This window comes from Gallinula chloropus, assembly GCF_964237585.1.
Source record: "Gallinula chloropus genome assembly, chromosome: 9".
NCBI lineage: Eukaryota > Metazoa > Chordata > Aves > Gruiformes > Rallidae > Gallinula > Gallinula chloropus.
In genome coordinates, this window is record NC_140094.1 from 3,864,975 (window position 1) to 3,883,740 (window position 18,766).

Sequence of the window (18,766 nt, forward strand, 5' to 3'; positions counted from 1 at the left end):
CATGAACCTGCTTCCTGGGCAGCCCCCAAAGGGTGCTGCAGGCCAGGCAGTTTCTGTCTCCACACAGGGGGTGTGCAGAAGCAGGGCCCCAGTTCACAGGGCTGAACAGGCACCCCACATGTCCCTGCTGCTGCTCCCCTCCAGCCTAGGCTGCTTTGATGGGCTGAGTGTCACATCACAGAGCATCCTCAGGCTTGAAAGGGTTGATTTTAGGAGACTGCTGGGCTTCATGCAGTGAAGAACCCTTGGGGTTTACTGCAGCATTTGGCCCTGTGTGTCATGGAAAGGGATGGGGATGCACACAGCAGAGCCAAAGCTTATTCAGCAAAGCTTTCTGGGAGCTTTTCAAGAAAGCTTTTTGCTCCTTAAGTCATGGCAAACCACTCAAACTAGGGGCACCAAAAAGAAACCGAATAAAACAATCAAAGTTAGGCAAGAGTGACCATCACACAGATCCACTTTCTTCTCTGCTCTTGTGCCTGAGGATGTTCAGAGCCTGGCTATAGTCTGGGGGTTTTGCAAAGCCCTTCTCCTACAGATAAATCCATCTGAAAGGAGAAGTTCTGAGCATGAGGCCAAATAAGGTCCCACAGGCAGGAAAACACTGGTGCTACGACCCTGTCTTGTTTAAAGAAAAGATTAAACAAGGAAATGACAAGCAACCCGTGTCCTGGGGAGTGAAAATATCCTCAAGTCAGCCTGGAGTCAGCTTTAAAGAGCTTTAAAATAGCTTATTGGGTCACACAAAAGCCTGAGAAAAGCTTTCCCCAGCATCCCCAACTAGCTGAAGCATTCAAATTCAAATCAAAAGCATTCCCTTTTTGTGGGCTCAAAGGCACACCAGCTGACAAGATGCAGGTTTCCCTCTGTGAGTGGGTTTTTGAAGAGGAAAATACCTTGACTGCATGTCAAAGGCTCAGGGGATGAGAGCCTAAGCTTGGCTGCTTCACAGCAACACTTCCCACCCTCCTTGAAGAGCAAGGGGCCTAAAACTGAGCAGAGAGGGAGGAAACAAATTGCTCTGGCAAAGCAATGGGCTCACACACACCCCGCAGTGATTCCTGCCGCAGTATGTGATGGGTCAGGTTAAAGATGGGTTCAGGGCACTGTGCTGTGGGGAGTCCAGGACTCAGATGTCCACTCCACTGTGGGTTTCTTTCTGTTCCACCACTGGGAAGTGGTGTTCCTACCTAAGAGAAATCTAGAAGTTTTCCCACTGGAGCACCCAGCAGTCCCACTTTAAATATGACAGGTATTTCCACATCCTAAAGGATTTGGATTATCTGTAGATAAGCCAGAGTGCCTCCTCTGAACAGCCTTGGTCTGTACTCAAAGCACCCACCTACCATAGCTCAAAGTGCCAAATCCTGGTGGCACCCATGAATTGGACTCAGATAACCCTTTACCATTGAAGGGGTGGTTAAAGGAAAAAAGGAGGAGAAAAGAGGATAAAATAAAAGACTGGTGGCTTCTAGTCCAACGTTTTCATGGAAAATGCTTCAGGTTAAGAGACCAAAATAGAAGTTGACTTAAAGATGGGGTGAGGGTCAGGAGCAGGTGCTGTGTCCTGGCGCTGCATCACCACCACAATGAGTCCTGCAACAGCGATTTTTCCAAGAGGGGAAGAGCCAAAAAAATAGCTGAGAACTACTGTATACACGTTGCAGTGTAAACAAAATTCAATGCCCTGCCCTGGCAGTGGCACAGCTTGTGGGGTGCAGCGGGCACGCTGTGCTCATGGGAGGGGATCCTCCCCCTCTGCTCTGCCCTGGTCAGGCCCCACCTGGAGTGTTGTGTCCAGTGCTGGGCTCCCTGGGATAAAAAAGCCAGGGATCTCCTGGAGAGAGTCCAGAGGAGGCTACGGAGACGATGAAGGGCCTGGAGCATCTCCCCTGTGAGGAAAGGCTGAGTGAGCTGGGGCTGTTCAGCCTGGAGAGAAGAGACTGAGAGGGGATCTGATCAGTGGTTATCAATATCTGAAGTGTGGGATGCAGGGGGAACTGGCCAGCCCCTTTTCAGTGTCTGTGGGGACAGGACAAGGGGCAATGGCTGCAAGTTGGAGCACAGGAAGTTCCACAGCAACATGGGGAAGAACTTTTCCCCCGTGAGGGTGAGGGAGCCCTGGGACAGGCTGCCCAGGGGGTGTGGAGTCTCCTTCTCTGGAGATATTCAAGACCCATCTGGACACCCACCTGTGCAATATGAGCTGGGGAGCTGCTCTGGCAGGGGGTTGGACCCCATGGGCTCTGGAGGTCCCTTCCAACCCCTGTGAGTCTGGGATTCTGTGATTCAAACCCGGCTGCGACTCAGGCCAGATGTCATCGGTCTCGCTGCCTGTCATGTGCACCAGGCAGCCACCCCCCAGCTATAAATACCCATTCAGTGCTCCCTGCTTAACTGATTTGGAAACATTTCTGCATGAGGTCAGCCTGCAGATTAAACAGGAGAGCTCAGCGCCCGCCCCAGGCCACGGGAGACCAGCTGCTCGGCCCCAGCGCCCTGACGTACATCTCTCCTCGCCACCTCGCCTGACATTTATCTGGGGATGGGCTGCAAGCTCTGCTCTGCTGTCTGGGTGCACAGAGCCCTGCAAGAGCCCTGCAAGAGCCCTGCAAGCCTTTTTCCTCTGTGCTTTTGCCAGTGGAGCACTACAAAGCCTCAGCAGCAGCTCCCGTGGAACACACAGAGGCTCCCAGTGCCGATGCCACAACACAACCTTACTGCAACCTGTGTGCTGGCTGCTTTCTGTCCTAGTTACCTCTGGACTGGTGGTTTTGTTTCCTTCTGACTTCTGTGCTTGGTGCTGGCCTCTCTGTTCCTTGGATGGCACAGATCCTGCCTCCACCACCTCTGAGGATGAAGGAACATCCTCTCTCTGTGCACCGACCGCCACAGGCTGCAGGGTAGATTTGCTCACATCCTCTTCCTTGGCTTTCTCCTCTTCCTTCCCCACCACCGGCTTCTCATGCTTATCAAAATACATCTCCTTCAGAGAGAAGTGCACACTGCCATTGATTTTAGTGTCCTGAGTCACAGCTTTCCCAGGCTCTTTGACTTTGGGACTGGTTTCCATCTCTTGACCACTCTCCAGCCTCAAACGCGCGTTCCTGCGCAAGGGGACGGGAGGGGCAAACCTTGGGTTTGAGGAAGGCTTGGCCTTGTCTCGCCCGCTCTCTTCTTTCTTGGACACCTCCTGCTTTGCTGCTGGAGGATCCTCCACCTTCTTCTTCTTTTTAGCTGCAGAGTCTTTGACAATGGGCTTGCTTGCCAGGTCCTCCACCGTCTCGTAGAGGTAGGCGAGAAAGCCGTTCCCGTTCTCCTCCACGCTCTCTAAAGAGGCATCTCCATTGGTGGTCACCTCTGCCTTCAAGGGTGCTATCAGTTTGTTTGGGAAGCCTGTCATCACACTGACAGGCTGCTCCCTGGGCTCAGTGATATCCTCCTGCAGTCTGGACTGGGAATCAGCAACGTGCACCTTTGCTGCATCCTTCTCCCACGAGGAGGCGCCGGGCCGGAGATTCAGATCCCTGGCCAGCCTCCTCTTTCTCTGGAGCCGATCCGGGCTCATTCCCTGCAACTTCTCCACCTCCACGTTCTCCTTCCCTCGTTTCTTGCCCTGTTCTATCTCTCGGAGCTTTTCTTCCGCTTTCCTCTTAATTTTGTCAAACCACTTCTGATGGATCTTGAACTCCGTCATGGTTCCCACTTCCAGCACGCCAGAGCAGGACACGATGCCTTTGTTATTTCTAGCTGAGGCCTGGTAAATGCCTGCATCTTCCTCTTGGCACCTGGAAACCAAAAGCTCTGTGTGAGACCTGCCCATCCTCCCCAGGCACTACTGCTGGGCACACCGGCACGCACGCTCCCCCACTTCTTGCTCCAGAGGGGCCAGAAGATGAAGACGTGGCCCTTGAGGTGCCCACAGTAGATCTGGAGGCCTGGGGTTGGTCTCCCTCCCTGGGCTCTGCCTATTCTGAGGACTAGCAGATAGGCATGTTGAGCACTAAATTAGTGCCTGGGTCTCCCCTGGGCTGAGGTGGAGGAGGAACAGGTAGCACCAGGCTTCCTGACTGTTCTTGGCCACATTCCTCTGCAGTATCTTCTCTCAGCTCTTCACAGCCTACATGACATTTCTGTTCTTCCTCTACCCTACTGCCTTACCAAAGCCTTCCCACCTCATTTCACAGGCACCAGCACAAGCACCTGCATGCTGTCTCTGCTGTCACCCCTTGGGGATGCCTGGCCCACAGAGATCCCTGCTGCTGCGAGAGGTGAGCCAGCCTCTGACAGAAACCTGGAGCTCAGCTGGGGCAGCAGAAGAGCCCAGGCTAGAAGCATGAGGATGACAGGACTACCAGCACTTTCAGACAGTGCTACACCTGTCTGACATCCCAAATCCAGGAGCTGAGGTGTGACAGGTCTCTGCTTGCTGGGCACACGGTGTGGCTGGCTCTCCGGAAACACAGTCCTTATTTAATGTTAAAAGCAGCTGGTAGCCAGGGCTGAACAAAGCCCTTGGCTCCATCAGCTGAGCGTCAAAGCAGCCCTTCCCTGACTTCATGGGGAGAGCTAGGAATAGCCCTCCTGGGGCAAGGCTGCAGCCTGTTCCCCTCTTTGCCCTTGCTCATGATACTCCTGTGGACTCTTTCTGTCCTTGTCCTTGCCTGATTCCCTGGACCATCATGCTGGAGGCAGCCTGTGCCTGTGCTCCCCTTTGCCCAGCCCTAACACTCAGCTCCTGCCTGGTGCAGCCATAGCACAAGCTGCTACCAGCACTGGAAGGCTCCAGAGAGAGGGATTTCTCCTGACCTTCTTCTTCCTTCCAGGCAGCCATCCTGATGTGATGATCTGTGAGTCATCAGAGCCAAGAGCTGGAGGGGAAGGCATAGCCAGGAACATCACAACGGGGAGCAGAAAGGGCCAGCACGGGTGCTGGTGGGGAGATCCCTGCTGCCAGCCAGTTCCTCCAAGTGCTGGAAGCACACTGAGAGCTCCCATCCCCAAACCCAACTTCTCTACTCACTTGTAGAGCTCCCATCACCGAATCCAGCCCCTCTACTCACTTGTACAGCTGCAGGGTGTGGCGGTTCCCGTGGCGGAGGATCTCATACTTGGGGAGGCCACAGTAGCGATCCATCTCCTCGTCATCCTTGTACCACGTCACCTCCGGCTGCGGGTACCCTGGGGGAGGAGATGGTACAGCAGGGTGTGAAACATCCCAGCCTGGTCCCCTGGGGACAAGGTATCAAGAGCAGAATAGGATAGGGGTTATTCTGGGCTCAGGGCATTCTTTAGATTGCACAGCAGGAGAAGTATTGTGAGTGGAAAAGCTGGTGGGCTCGTCCAAGTCTTTTCTCACTCCTGGGAATGGGGCTATTTTGGAGCAAAAAAAAAAAATCTCAGCGCTTCATTCCTGACCAGAGGGGAACAAGATCACACGATGATCCTCTCCTGTGACACTGGCTGGGAGGAGAAGGTGAGCAGCCTGACACTTTTATGTGAAGAGACATGTTTTGCAGAGCCTGAGGCTAAGGTTAGAAACAAGGCGGTCGCCCCTCCATGGAGCTCGCAGCGTGTCGCCACGTGTCACAGCCTGTAAGGTGATCCCAAAGTTTCCATTGAACAGAAACAACCTTGATTGCATCACAGCCAGCTTGGTGTCCTACAAATGTCACTTGACAACAGATGTCACCTGCCTTTTCAGTAGAGTGACATCATGATGTGTGTGACTGGCTGGCCAGCAGGCTGGGAACGCAGCCACGTTCCCCACCGCCTATCAGGGTCAGGATGTGGATTGGGAGTGCCCCACATGGACCAAAGCTAGCCACAGCTCTCCTCTCCCAACTGTGGCAGCTCTACCTCAGAGTAAGAGCTGTTTCCAGGGGGAAAATGCTGGAGGCAGTGGTCAGCATGGGTTCCTGTGCTTCACACAGGGCTGCTGGCACAGCCACGCTGCCCCTAAGGGCAAGGGACACAGGTTTCAGTGGTCACATCATGCCTCCTCTTGAGCTGATTCACTCAACAGTTGTTGGAAGACCCAAGGGACATATCCAAACCTTCTCTCCTGCAATGCCCCATGGCTTTCTGTGCTGCTGAAGTGAAGGAGTTGGGAACACTGCTCACCACCAGCAGCCCCCCACCACCCCACGGGTCAGCACCCATGGACAGCTCTGCTAAGGGCCAGCCAGGGCTCTCCCATGGGTCAGCTCCCATGGATATCTCTGCTAAGGGCCAGCCAGGGCTCTCCCATGGGTCAGCTCCCATGGACAGCTCTGCTAAGGGCCAGCCAGGGCTCTCCCATGGGTCAGCTCCCATGGATATCTCTGCTAAGGGCCAGCCAGGGCTCTCCCATGGGTCAGCTCCCATGGATATCTCTGCTAAGGGCCAGCCAGGGCTCTCCCATGGGTCAGCTCCCATGGATATCTCTGCTAAGGGCCAGCCAGGGCTCTCCCATGGGTCAGCTCCCATGGATATCTCTGCTAAGGGCCAGCCAGGGCTCTCCCATGGGTCAGCTCCCATGGATATCTCTGCTAAGGGCCAGCCAGGGCTCTCCCATGGGTCAGCACCCATGGACAGCTCTGCTAAGGGCCAGCCAGGGCTCTCCCATGGGACAGCTCCCATGGACAGCTCTGCTAAGGGCCAGCCAGGGCTCTCCCATGGGTCAGCACCCATGGACAGCTCTGTTAAGGGGCAGCCAGGGCTCTCCAGGAACATCCAAAGCCTCCAGACCTGATGGCTCACATGAGAGGGGGCAGGCACAGGGCACTGCCTACCTACCCCAGATACTCCCAAGGGGCTGACCCACAGGTTTCAGGGCTGGCCAGGATGAGTTTGAGCTCCAGGGTAAGAAGTGTCCTGCTAGGACCAGAGGTGCTGGGAGCCAGTACCAGTGCCTGGGCCCAGTTTAAACCTGCTCCTGTGAAAGTCCCATAGCAGGAGTGACAGAGACTCATCAGCAGGAATTTCCCCTGGCTTTGGGGGATTCATAACTCCCTCGCTCAGAAAAGCAGCACATGCCCCATCTCCTGGTGTATCACTTGGTCCCCCTTACTCCCATCTGCTTGTTCTACACACCCCCTGTCCCATCCCCTTGCTCTTTGAGCTTCTCTGGTGTCCTCTGGCCCTGCAAGGGACTCAGCCTGCTGCCCTAGACAGGCTTGAGGAAATCATCTCAGGAATTTCACTTCCTCCTCCTCCTCCACCAGTGGCAGCCCACAGCCCAGACACCCCCACACTCTACATCTGATTCCAATCTCTTTGGACCTTACTGACATCTCCTACTCTGCTGAGTAGGAAATAAGAGAGCTCCAGCCTCAGCTGGGTTGTGTTGGGCTGCTGCCTCTGCACCTACCCCACTCGCTGCCTGGACATCTCTCCCACCCACTGCTGCCACCTGCAGTTTTGGCTTTCTGTTGTGCCTCATTCCTCTTCTGCAGGGAGCCCTGTCAGGACTCTTCCCTGAAGCCCATCATGGAAGGGTCTCCAACTTCCCCTCAGTGCCCATCTCACCACAGGCTGCTGCTCTGCCCGACCCCCCCCCCCCCCCAAATCAGTTCCTAGCAGAAGTGCCAAGTCCTCAGATCACACAGAATAGCAGAGGTTGGAAGGGACCTCTGGAGATCACCTGGTCCAACCTCCTGCTAAAGCAGGATCAACTGGGGCAGGTGGCACAGGATGGTGTCCAGGTGGGTTTGGGATCCCTCCAGAGAAGGAGACTCCCCAGCCTCTCTGGGCAGTCTGTCCCAGGGCTTGGGCACCAGCAGAGTGAAGAATTTTTTCTTCACTTTGAGATGGGCCTCCCTGTGCTCCAGTTTGTGCCCATTGCCCTTTGTCCTGTCACTGGGCACCCCTGAGAAGCATCTGACCCCATCTTCTTGACACCCCCCTTTAGATATTGCTAAGTACTGATGAGATCCCCTCTCAGTCTTCTTTTCTCCAGTTCCAGCTCCCTCAGTCTTTCCTCACACCAGAGATTCTCCAGGGCCCTCATCATCCTCATACCCTTCACTGGACTCTCTCCAGCAGTGCCCTATCTTTCTTGAGCAGAGCAGAGGGGGAGGAGAACCTCTCTCAATCCCAGCCACCCTCTTCTCAATGCAGCCAGGTCCCATGGACCTTCTTGGCCATGAGGATACACTGCTGGTCATGGAGACCCTGTTACCCACCAGGACTCTGAGGTCCTTCCACACAGTGCTGCTTCCCAGCAGGTCAGCCCCTACCCTATACTGGTTCTTCCTCCTGAGGTGCAGGACCCTATGCTTGTCCTTGCTGAATTTCACTTGGTTCCTGCCTGCCTGACTCTCCAGACTGTCTGGATCTCTCTGAATGGTAAGCACAGCTTCCTGGTGTGTCCACCACTCCTCCCAGTTTTGGTTTCACCAGCAAACTTGCCAAGGGTACTCTCTGTCCCCTGTCCAGGTCATTGATGAAGGTGTTGGATAACACTGGCCTGAGTGCTGACCCTTGGGGCACACCACTGGCTACAGGCCTCCAACTAGACCCTGTGCTGCTGATCACAACGCCCCAGGCTCTGCCCTTCAGCCAGCTCTCACCCCACCTCACTGTCCCCTCATCAAACCCACCCTCCCTAAGCTTGCCTAGGAGGATGCTATGGGAGATGGTGTCCAAAAACTTTGCCAAAGTCAAGGTAGACAACATCCACTGGTCTCCCCCCTCAGCCAGCTGTACTTGGGGATGAAGCAAATGACCCCTAAACTCCTCACTGGAGGAAGTCACAAAGGGATCAGCAAGGTTCTGTGCTGCTATTTATACTTTCCATAGCTGCTGGCCATGTGTGGCAGCAGGACCTTGGGCTGGATGAGCCTCTAAGTGGTTTCTTTCTCCTCCAGGAATGAGAAACAAAACACACTTTGCCCAGAGCAATCCTACTCATCCCAAGGGCTGTTCCACAGAGGAGACCTTCAGGAGGTCCATAACACAGGGAGCCAGCAGGCAGATCTTCCTAACACCCTGCAAACAGCAATCACAGCTCTTCATTCCAGAAACTGCAGGAGTATGTGGTTTTGGAGAAGCCCTGTGATGTCCCCCTGGGGCCTCTGCAGCTGATTCCCATTCCCAACTGACAACCACCAGAAAGAGCTGCAGTTTCTGTAGCTGCTTTTTTTTTGGGGGGGGGGGATGGGTGGGTTTGGAGGCTGTTACACCTAAGCTCCCTTTGCTCTGGCTCAGTTGTGTCCTTGGGTGTCCCTGAGGCTACCTGCTCCCTACCAAGGGCAACCACCAGCCCAGCCCAGCCCAGGCAACTAGGGGGTAGCGGTGGCTGACACGCTCCAGCCTGCAGCAACAAGGGAGCTACAGGCAGCCTGCAGGCAGAGGGATGCTGAAGAGCTTCCTGGGCTGAAACAGTGGCCCCAGCTGCCTCTGAACACCAGCTGTCCCTCCCCAGGGGCTGTAACCAGAGCCAGGCAGGGGCTGGAGAGATGCCTGCGCAGGGACAAGGCTCCCTGGCATGCCCTGTGCTCCGCCCTGGGGAGGGGGAGCTGCTGGGAGCTGCATCCATCTGCAGAGCAGCTAACCTTCTCCTGGTCCCAGGGGCAGGCATCACTCCTGGTACAGCTGTAGCTTGTCTGACTGTCCCAAGGGGCCAGTTGTGGGAGGGATGGGGTGGCTCTATGCTGGGTGCCCACCCATCACACAACCAGGCTCTGAGACAGAGCCCATTCCTACACCAGACCCTCACCCTTCCGAAACCTGTCGCTCCCCCAGGCACCCTGTGCAGCTGGAGAAGTGCCAGCAGATGCTCATCTGCCTTCCCCAGCCAGCACCCTGCAGGCACAGACCATGGGGTGCTGGCTGTGCCTGGGGAAGGGGGGCAGGAGCCCCCTGCACATCTGGGAGCCCAGCAAGCTCCTTGGCTGGAAGCATTGCTCCCGCGCGATGACCACAGACCCCCAGGGACTTCTCTGAGCAAGGGTCTTTCTTCATGGACATCACCAGGTTTAGCTTAACCATTCTTCTTCCCCAAAAGCTGTTAAAAGCTTTAGTGACCCTATCCATAACAGCTCTTGCAAGAGCTACCCAAAATGAGCCAGGGAAAGAGACCCTCTGTTTAAAGCAATGAGGTGAAGCTGAAATCGTGTGCCCCAGGGGCCAAGAAAGCTGATGGGATCCTGGGGTGCTTTAAAAGCAGCATGAACAGCAGGTCAAGGAAGATGATTCTGCCCCTCTGCTCTGGAGAGAGACACACACACACCCCCCACACAGTGCTGCATCCAGCTCAGGGGTCCCCAAGACAAGAAGGACATGGACCTCTCAGAGCGAGTGCCGAGGAAGCCACAGAGATGATCCACCAGCTGGAGCTTCTCTGCTCTGGACACAGGATGAGAGACTTAGGCTGGTTCAGCCTGGAGAAGAGAAGGCTCTGGGGAGACCTCAGAGCCACTTCCAGTCCCCAAAGTGGGCTGGAGGAAAGCTGGAGATGGGCAGTTTATCAGGAGTGTTGTGCTAGGACAAGGGGGAATGGGTTTGAACTGCACAAGGGCAGGTTTAGCTTCGATATATTGAAGAAATTCTTTGTTGGGAGCATGGGGATGCCCTGGCACAGGCTGCCCAGAGAAGCTGGGGCTGCCCCTGCATCCCTGGCAGGGTTCAAGGCTGGGTTGGATGGAGCTTGGGGTACCCTGGGCTGGGAGGGTGTGTTGCTGCCCGTGGCAGGGGGGGCACTGGAGGCTTTGAGGGCCCTTCCCACTCAAATCATTCCATAAGAAGGCCAATGGCATCCTGGCTTGTGGCAGAAATAGTGTGGCCAGCAGGTCTGATGAGGGGATTGTGCCCCTGGGCTGGGCACTGGTGAGGCTGCACCTTGAGTGTTGGGTCCAGTTCTGGGCTCCTCACCATCAGAAGGACATTGAGGTCCTGGAGCGAGTCCAGAGAAGGGCAACCAGGCTGGGGAAGGGGCTGGAGGGCAAATTCTCTGAGGAGCAGCTGAGGGAGCTGGGGGTGTTCAGCCTGGAGAAGAGGAGGCTGAGGGGAGACCTTCCCCCCACCTCCACTGCCCTGCCAGGAGGGTGCAGAGAGGTGGGCGATGGTCTCTTCAGCCAGGGGACAGGAGATGGGACAAGGGGCAATGGGCTCAAGCTGCCCCAGGGCAGGGTCAGAGCAGATGGGAGGGAAAAGTTCTTCCCTGGCAGAGTTGTGGGGCTGTGGCACAGGCTGCCCAGGGAGGGGGCTGAGTCCCCACCCCTGGGTGTGTTTAACAGAGGGGAGATGAGGTGCTCAGGGATCTGGGTCAGCACAGGACAGGGACAGTTGGACTCGATGAGCTTAAAGGGCTTTTCCAACCTGGTGACTCTGTGATAACTCTGAGATGCTGTGATTTGGGTAGGTGGGTTGGAGGGGTTGAACCAGCCTCAGGAGGAATGAAATGGGGCTGAAGAGCTGCTGGCAGGACCTGGTACTGACATACAATGGCCTAGACCAGAGATCCAGCCCTCACCTCTCCCAGCTGGCCTCATTCTCTGATAAGTAACTCCAGCCCCAGGGCCCTTCAGCCCTTCATCCCAGCCCTGACATTTCATCTCCTTCCCAAGCAGCACTACACAGAAATGACTGAGCAGTAAAACCCTTGTAGTAGCAACTCCCATAAGGGCCCCTCTCTGAAGAGGAGAGCTCAATATCCACTCACTGGGAAGGGTCTGTGATGAACATTGAGATCCTGAAGTGCTGAGGGACCCACTAAGGAGAACACTTGGCACAGAGAAGCAGGGCACACTCTGCTCTGTAAGAAACTGCACAGTGAGTGGAAATGTTCTCCTTCCCTTTTTCACATCTCAGAGAACAAAGGCTGAACTCATTTTGTCTAAAATAAGAAAACATGTCACCACTGGTGAAGGATTTGACCCCAAACAATCAAGTCAGACATACCAGGGACACCAGCAGCTGGCAGAACTAGGCAGCAGTAGGAAAGGAGGGTCTGTGCAGCCACCCAAGAGCATCAGCTGCAGATGACACTGAGCTGGGAGGAAGAGTTGATCTGCCTGAGGGTAGGGAGGCTCTGCAGAGGGATCTGAACAGGCTGGACCGATGGGCTGAGACCAATGGGATGAAGTTTAACATGGCCAAGGGCAGAGTGCTGCCCATGGGACAGAACAACCCCCTGCAGCGCTACAGGCTGGGGGAGACTGGCTGGAGAGCTGTCAGGCAGAGAAGGACCTGGGGGTGTTGGGTGACTGCAGGCTGAACATAAGCCAGCAGTGTGCCCAGCTGGCCAGGAAGGCCAAGGGCATCCTGACTTGTGGCAGAAATAGTGTGGCCAGCAGGTCTGATGAGGGGATTGTGCCCCTGGACTGGGCACTGGTGAGGCTGCACCTCAAGTCCTGGGTTCAGTTCTGGGCTCCTCACCATCAGAAGGACATTGAGGTCCTGGAGCGAGTGCAGAGAAGGGCAACCAGGCTGGGGAAGGGGCTGGAGGGCAAATCCTCTGAGGAGCAGCTGAGGGAGCTGGGGGTGTTCAGCCTGGAGAAGAGGAGGCTGAGGGGAGACCTTCCCCCCACCTCCACTGCCCTGCCAGGAGGGTGCAGAGAGGTGGGGGATGGTCTCTTCAGCCAGGGAACAGGAGATGGGACAAGGGGCAATGGGCTCAAGCTGCCCCAGGGCAGGGTCAGAGCAGATGGGAGGGAAAAGTTCTTCCCTGGCAGAGTTGTGGGGCTGTGGCACAGGCTGCCCAGGGAGGGGCTGAGTCACCATCCATGGATGTGTTTAAAAAAAGGGTAGATGAGAGGCTCAGGGATCTGGTTTAGCTTAGGATGGGATTGGTTGGACTTGATGATCTTCAAAGGTCTTTTCCAACCTTGTGATTCTGTGATCAGGAACCTGCTTCTCCTGGAATTACTTGTTTTCCCCCCTCCTGTATCACCCAGCCCATGTCAGAGGATGGGTCCTCAAACACTTGCATCTTGCTGCCCTCCTAGGACAGGCCCAGTGAGTGGTATCACCACTGTGGGACCACCCTGCAACTCTCCTTCCTGGTGAAGGAGCAGCAAAGAAAAGAATGAAGGTGTTATTGTAGGTCATGTGTCTGTATTTGGAGCTTGAGAGTCAAAACAGTAGCAGGTGACAGTTTGCCCTTTGCCTCCTGCACATCCAGGAACCAGAGTGTCCCTGGCCTCCAGCCACAGCAGTGGGACTGGGCTGGTTCCATGCTGGTCAGGGGCCAGGGGTGCAGCCAGCACTTCCTCTCACACCAAAACGTGCCCCAGTTGACTGAAAACACTGAGCCAGGGGGAGATACCTGAACCACCCCTCAGACTCTGCAGGCAGAGGTTGCTTTCCACCTCATGCTCCTCTCTGAGCCCCTGGATGACCCCATGCCAGAGATGATCAGCTGCTGGAGCTGGTCTAGGATGCTTTCCAGTGTTTCTATGAAAATTCTGCCTGGGTAGGTTCAACTGAAGTGCACAAATACACCCCCAGCCAAGTTCACCTGGTCCAAAACACTGCTACAGGCTGAAGATGTCCATTTGATACTTTCTTTCACTGAGGAGAAAGTGAGACCAGTATCAAGGTCATGGTTTCACCTCAGTGTGATACACCAGCTCAACACCAGCAGGTCTCCCAAAACTGGAAGGCAGCATCCTTCCTCCTGAGAGGCAGGTGGACTGCAGGAAGGGCTACAAAGTGTCCATGGGGCATGCCCATCTCTAGCTGTTGACATGTTGATTTTGGCACAGGAAGAGGAGGTTACTCTTTGGCAACATGTGTCCTGCACAATACACAGTGAAGAGTTTCTCTAGCTGTTCCAGGAGAGGTGCTGGAAAGGACACAGACATGGCATTCACCAGGCTGATCTCTCTTCTCACCTCTTGAGAGGAAGCTGAGCATGTTGGCATCACACATGCAGGGCACTTCCCACCCCATCAGCCATCCAGTCTAGTGGGGACCTAGAGCACAGACTCACCCCTCACCTCAACAAAGCCCACTCAGAGCTGATGGCATCATGTGGACTTTGCTGGAAATTCAAGTTCCTTAGAGGGAACTATCAACCCTAAGGTGCAACTGGTGAGGACTTCAGCCAGCAAGAGAAGCCAGGACTGAGAACTTTAAGAAGGGTGAGAAATTCTGCAAGGGTGAGCAGTGCTCCCCATGTCTCTGCAGTGAGCAGCATGGGTCTGCAGGACCCCCAAGATGTCCTTAGAAAGGGGAGGGGGAGGGTGGGAGGGTGGAAGAGACAATTTTATCTGCTTACTCAGGACTTCCCAGCACATCTAAACACCACAAGCCTTTTGGCCTCTGCCCCAGCTTGCAGAAAGGTGAGCACCATGCTACTACACAGTGTATCAAGCTCTTGCTGTTAGGAAACTTGAAAGGGGAAAGATCTTCTAATAACTCACTGAGGGACATGGCCTTTGTCCTAGAAGCAAGAAGCCCTTAAGCACCAATAAAATCAATGTATCAGTTGCATCCCTGCAAGTTCACACAGTCAGACCTGTAAGACAAGGGAATCCACAGGAGAAGATGTAAGAAGTCAAAGCTCAGTGTTTCCTGCTGGACAGGTTATTTACAGCATGTTTCTAACAAGCAAACAAGAGCTCCTACATCTTAAGAAAGACTCTGTCCTTGTGACTCAGAGCTCACTGGGTAGACCCTCCTCCTTGCAAAGCTTCCAGCCTTGTGTAATGTCTCTCCCTGAGTAACCTGTGGGAACAAATAACACATGCAACTCCAGGAAGGATCAGAGTGGTGAGTACATAGTAAGGGGAGGGGGGGAAAGGTGTCAGTCTCAATATTTGAAGGACAAAAGCTCCTCAGCAGAGGAGCTGCTTGCCTTTACACCATGGATGCCTCAGTGGTTCAGCCCCCCTTCTCCTCTCAGCAGCCCAGCCCCCTCCTCCCCAAGCTGAGCCTTCAGCTGGCATTTCAGAGGGTACCAAACCCTGATGCAGAGGCAGGTGCCCTCTGACTGTTACAGCCAGGAAAGGGGCAGAGCTGACTCAGGTATGACAACTTCAGTCCTCAAACCTGCATATTCCTGAATTATTAACAGAGATTAGGACAATCAAGTGTAGATGGCCCAAGCAGTAACCAGGATATTCCAGTTTCTCCTCTTCAATGTGCCTTGAGATGTCAGGTGTGCTGGTTTTGGCAGGGGTTTGGGCAGTTAGCTGTGTTACAGTGCCCAGCATGGGGCTACAGTTTGGGCTTGCCCTGGAAACTGTTGCTAACACAGAGAGGTCTTCCTTCCTGCTGAGCAGTGCTCACAGAGCAAAGAGCTGTTCTGCTCCTCAGGCCACCCCACCTGCAGCAGGCTGGGGGTGCTCCAAAGGTTTGGAAGCTGACCCCAGTGACCAAAGGGATATTTCACACCATGTGATCTCATGCTCAGCACATAAAGCTGGGGGAAGGAGAGGGGGACACATGTAGAGTGATGGGATTTGTCTTCCCAAGTCACCATCACACTTGGAGCCCTGATTTCCTGGGGATGGCTGAACACACACCTGCCATGGGACAAGGGGAACAAGTTCCTTATCTTAGTCTGAGTGGTGAAGCAAAAGCCATGCATGCAGAGCATCTTTATCTCAACCCACAAGCTCTCTCACTTTCACCCTTCTGATTCCCTCCCTCATCCCACTGAGGGGGACATGACAAGCAGCTGCCAGGTGGGGTTAAACCATGCCTTCAGGTTCACAGAACCACAGGGGTTGGAAGGGACCTCCAGAGCCCATGGGGTCCAACCCCCTGCCAGAGCAGGGTCCCTGGGACAGGTCACACAGGTTGGTGTCCAGAAGGGGCTGGAACCTCTCCAGAGATGGAGACTCCACACCCCCTGGGCAGCCTGTCCCAGGGCTCCCTCACCCTCACTGGGGAAAAGTTCTTCCCCATGTTGGTGCAGAACTTCCTGTGCTCCAACTTGCAGCCATTGCCCCTTGTCCTGTCCCCACAGACACTGAAAAGGGGCTGGCCAGTTACCCTGCATCCCACACTTAAGATATTGATAAACATTAAGGTCCCCCCTTAGTCTTCTTCTCCCCAGGCTGAACAGCCCCAGCTCACTCAGCCTTTCCTCAGAGGGGAGATGCTCCAGGCCCTTCATCATCTCTGTAGCCTCCTCTGGACTCTCTCCAGGAGATCCCTGGCTTTTTTATCCCGGGGAGCCCAGAACTGGACACAACACTCCAGGTGGGACCTGACCAGGGCAGAGCAGAGGGGGAGGATCCCCTCCTGTGACCTGCTGGCCACACTCCTCCTGATGCCCCCCAGGATCCCATTGTGTCTCTCAGCCCCCAGGGCACACTGCTGGCTCATGGCCACTCTGTCACCCACCAGGACCCCCAGGTCCATCTCCACAGAGCTCCTCTCCAGCAGGTCACCCCCAGCCTGTCCTGATTCCAGCAGTTATTCCTTCCCAGGTGCCAGACTCTCCACTTGCTTTTGTCAAACCCCATCTGGTTTCTCCCTTGGCAGCCTCAGGTCTTCCCCCCACTCCCCCCTCCCCATCACTTAAAGCCCATAATCACCATGCAGTTGCTGCCCCTTTACTTGGCAGCCTGGCAGCAGTGGAAGTGTTACCACTTGCTGTGGAGTTGAAGTAGCACAAGTGCAGCAGGTGGGACAGGCCCAGGTTACCCAGTGCAGAGGCTGTTACCTGTCACTATGCAGGTGAATTTAGCATCAGAGTCCTGGGACACAGCCCGGGACTGGATGGTGGTTTCAAAGAGCGGTTGGGTTTCCTCCGTCAGCTGGGAAATGATGGCGCAGAAGGTGCTCCTGCAAGAGTCAAGAAGCATTTCTTAGGAGAGCAAAGGACTAGAAGGCTCAAAGGGTCCCTTTCCTAGCTCATCTCCTCTCAGAAGCTTTGTTGGAAGTGCCCTCTTGCCCCTCCCATCATCCCTCCACCAGGTTGCTGGTGAGTCCAGTCCAGTGTCAGAGTATCTGGCTGGTTTTTCACCCCTCAGGTGACTCTGTCAGTTTAAAGTGCCACTTGGGTGACAGTCCCTTTGCCTTGCCCTCATGGCTACCAGGGTTATGAGTATCATGAACCAATTTAACTCTCCATTACACCAGAACATTCCTCTGATCAGCCTGTGGGCTCAAAGACCCTAACAGAGTCAGCTTCACATCCCTCTGCTGCACCCCTCGTATTCCAAGTGTCCTTCTGCTGTCCAGGATTCTGCTGCACTTGTGAAGGCTCCACATGGTCATTTCAGGCCAAGCACGGCCTGAACACACCTCCTGAACACACCAGCCCTCTTTGGAAGCTCTGACCTCAGGAAAGCTGTGTGCTGCAGGTGGCTGAAGGAGCCTTTGAGCCTGGCTTGCAGCTTCCTGAGCTCAGGAATGGCACGTGATGCTGACACCCACTCCCTGTCTCACCTCTCACTGCTGCAGGTGGGCACCCACACTACATACTCTGAGTGCAGGCACTGACCCCAAACAGGATGGGACACACAAGCAGCCAGAACTATTCCAACAGCCAGAAGAGTCTGTGAAGCTCATGGAAATGGCCCTTCCATTCTCCAGGCACTTAAGCACTATTCAAGGACAGCACCAAGGCAGTGCATTCATACAGCACTGCCAACCCCCTTGGAACAGCACCAAGAGTGGCCCCAGAAGATCCAGGATTTCTTAAATAGATGTAAAAAAGAATGAATTCCAAGCTGGGTCTTCATTTGGATAGTGTTTTGGGGCTCTTGAAAGGGAAGAGCTCCTTTAATTCCCTCTGCAATTAAAACACTACACGCGGATACCAGGAGAGGGGACCCCAGGTTTTCAAGTGCAAGGACTTTAGAAGCAGCAAATATTGCAGGAGAACTGGCAGCTGGGAGCTCTGTTTGGGTCATTTTCAGCAGTGAAAGACATTCCTTAAAGAAGTGATCAGCTTCTAGAGACATGCAAGAGGTGGAACAACCCCCCAAACCATCCCTGACACAGCTCCACCAGGAGCAGAAGGGCTCACAGGACACGGTGAGGGCTCTGTGAGGAGGAACCCAGACTCAGAAGCAACCCCCAGCTTGCAGGCAGGGTGCTGGTGCTGCTGCTCCTCCTCATGCTCTACCTGCTGAGGGAGCAGACTTGTTCAGGAAAACCAGAAACACCCCACATTTAGCAGGAACCCAGCAAGCTCAGGGACCAAACTGCAGCAGGGACCCAAGTGCCCAGATGGCTGAAGGTGCCAGGACAGCTCCAGCCACCAAGGCTGCCTCTTCTGCCCACCCAGAAGACTTACCTGGAGGCTGCAGTGCTATGGTTTCACTCTGGCTCTCCAGGGTTGTAAAAGGATGCAGGGAGATGAATCCCTGAGCAACAAACAACTGGGATGCAGTGGGAGCCTCACCCAGCTCCCAGGCACTTGGTGCTGGGTAAGGGGGTGGGACAGGGCTGGTGCAAACTTGACTTGTCTACTGAGTGAGGGTTATAAACACCATCTACATCCAAACACACACGTGGGGTGAGGTAAAGAAGTCAGATGCCACAGCTCAGACTCTTTTCTGTGGAAGTGGTGTCCAGGAGACTGGTCCTGGCACATAACTCTCCACCCAGCTACAGGCCAGGAAAGGGCTGTGGGAGCCAAGAGCTGTTCCAACCCACAGAAACCTTTCCATACTCCAACCCCACAAGAAAAACCTCCCATTTCCAAAGAGCAAGGCAGACAATCCAGTGCCAAGGCAGTTACTGGTGGGGTTTTGATGGCCCCTCCAATACAGATCCCCAGCCCTAGACCAGTAAATGCCTTGGAGATCCACGTAAGGAGCTTCCCAAGCACCAAGGAACACTTCAGATCCCAGCAGGACAGCAACTGGATTTGGTTTAT

The 18,766-nt window shown here is 54.8% G+C and overlaps 1 protein-coding gene across 2 annotated transcripts in view; it reads right to left on the bottom strand.

Annotated features, from left to right (window-relative positions):
- The window catches only part of ALPK3 (alpha kinase 3), a gene marked incomplete at its 5' end in the record, with an annotated part of 39,937 nt that overhangs the window by 10,459 nt on the left and 10,712 nt on the right, over positions 1–18,766 (bottom strand). For both annotated transcript variants that reach the window (XM_084268384.1, XM_084268383.1), the window contains 3 exons: positions 2,759–3,788; positions 5,064–5,181; positions 16,601–16,722. In XM_084268384.1, coding sequence (XP_084124510.1) covers positions 2,759–3,788; positions 5,064–5,181; positions 16,601–16,722 — 1,270 coding nt within the window. The remainder of the gene's footprint in view (positions 1–2,758; positions 3,789–5,063; positions 5,182–16,600; positions 16,723–18,766) is intronic.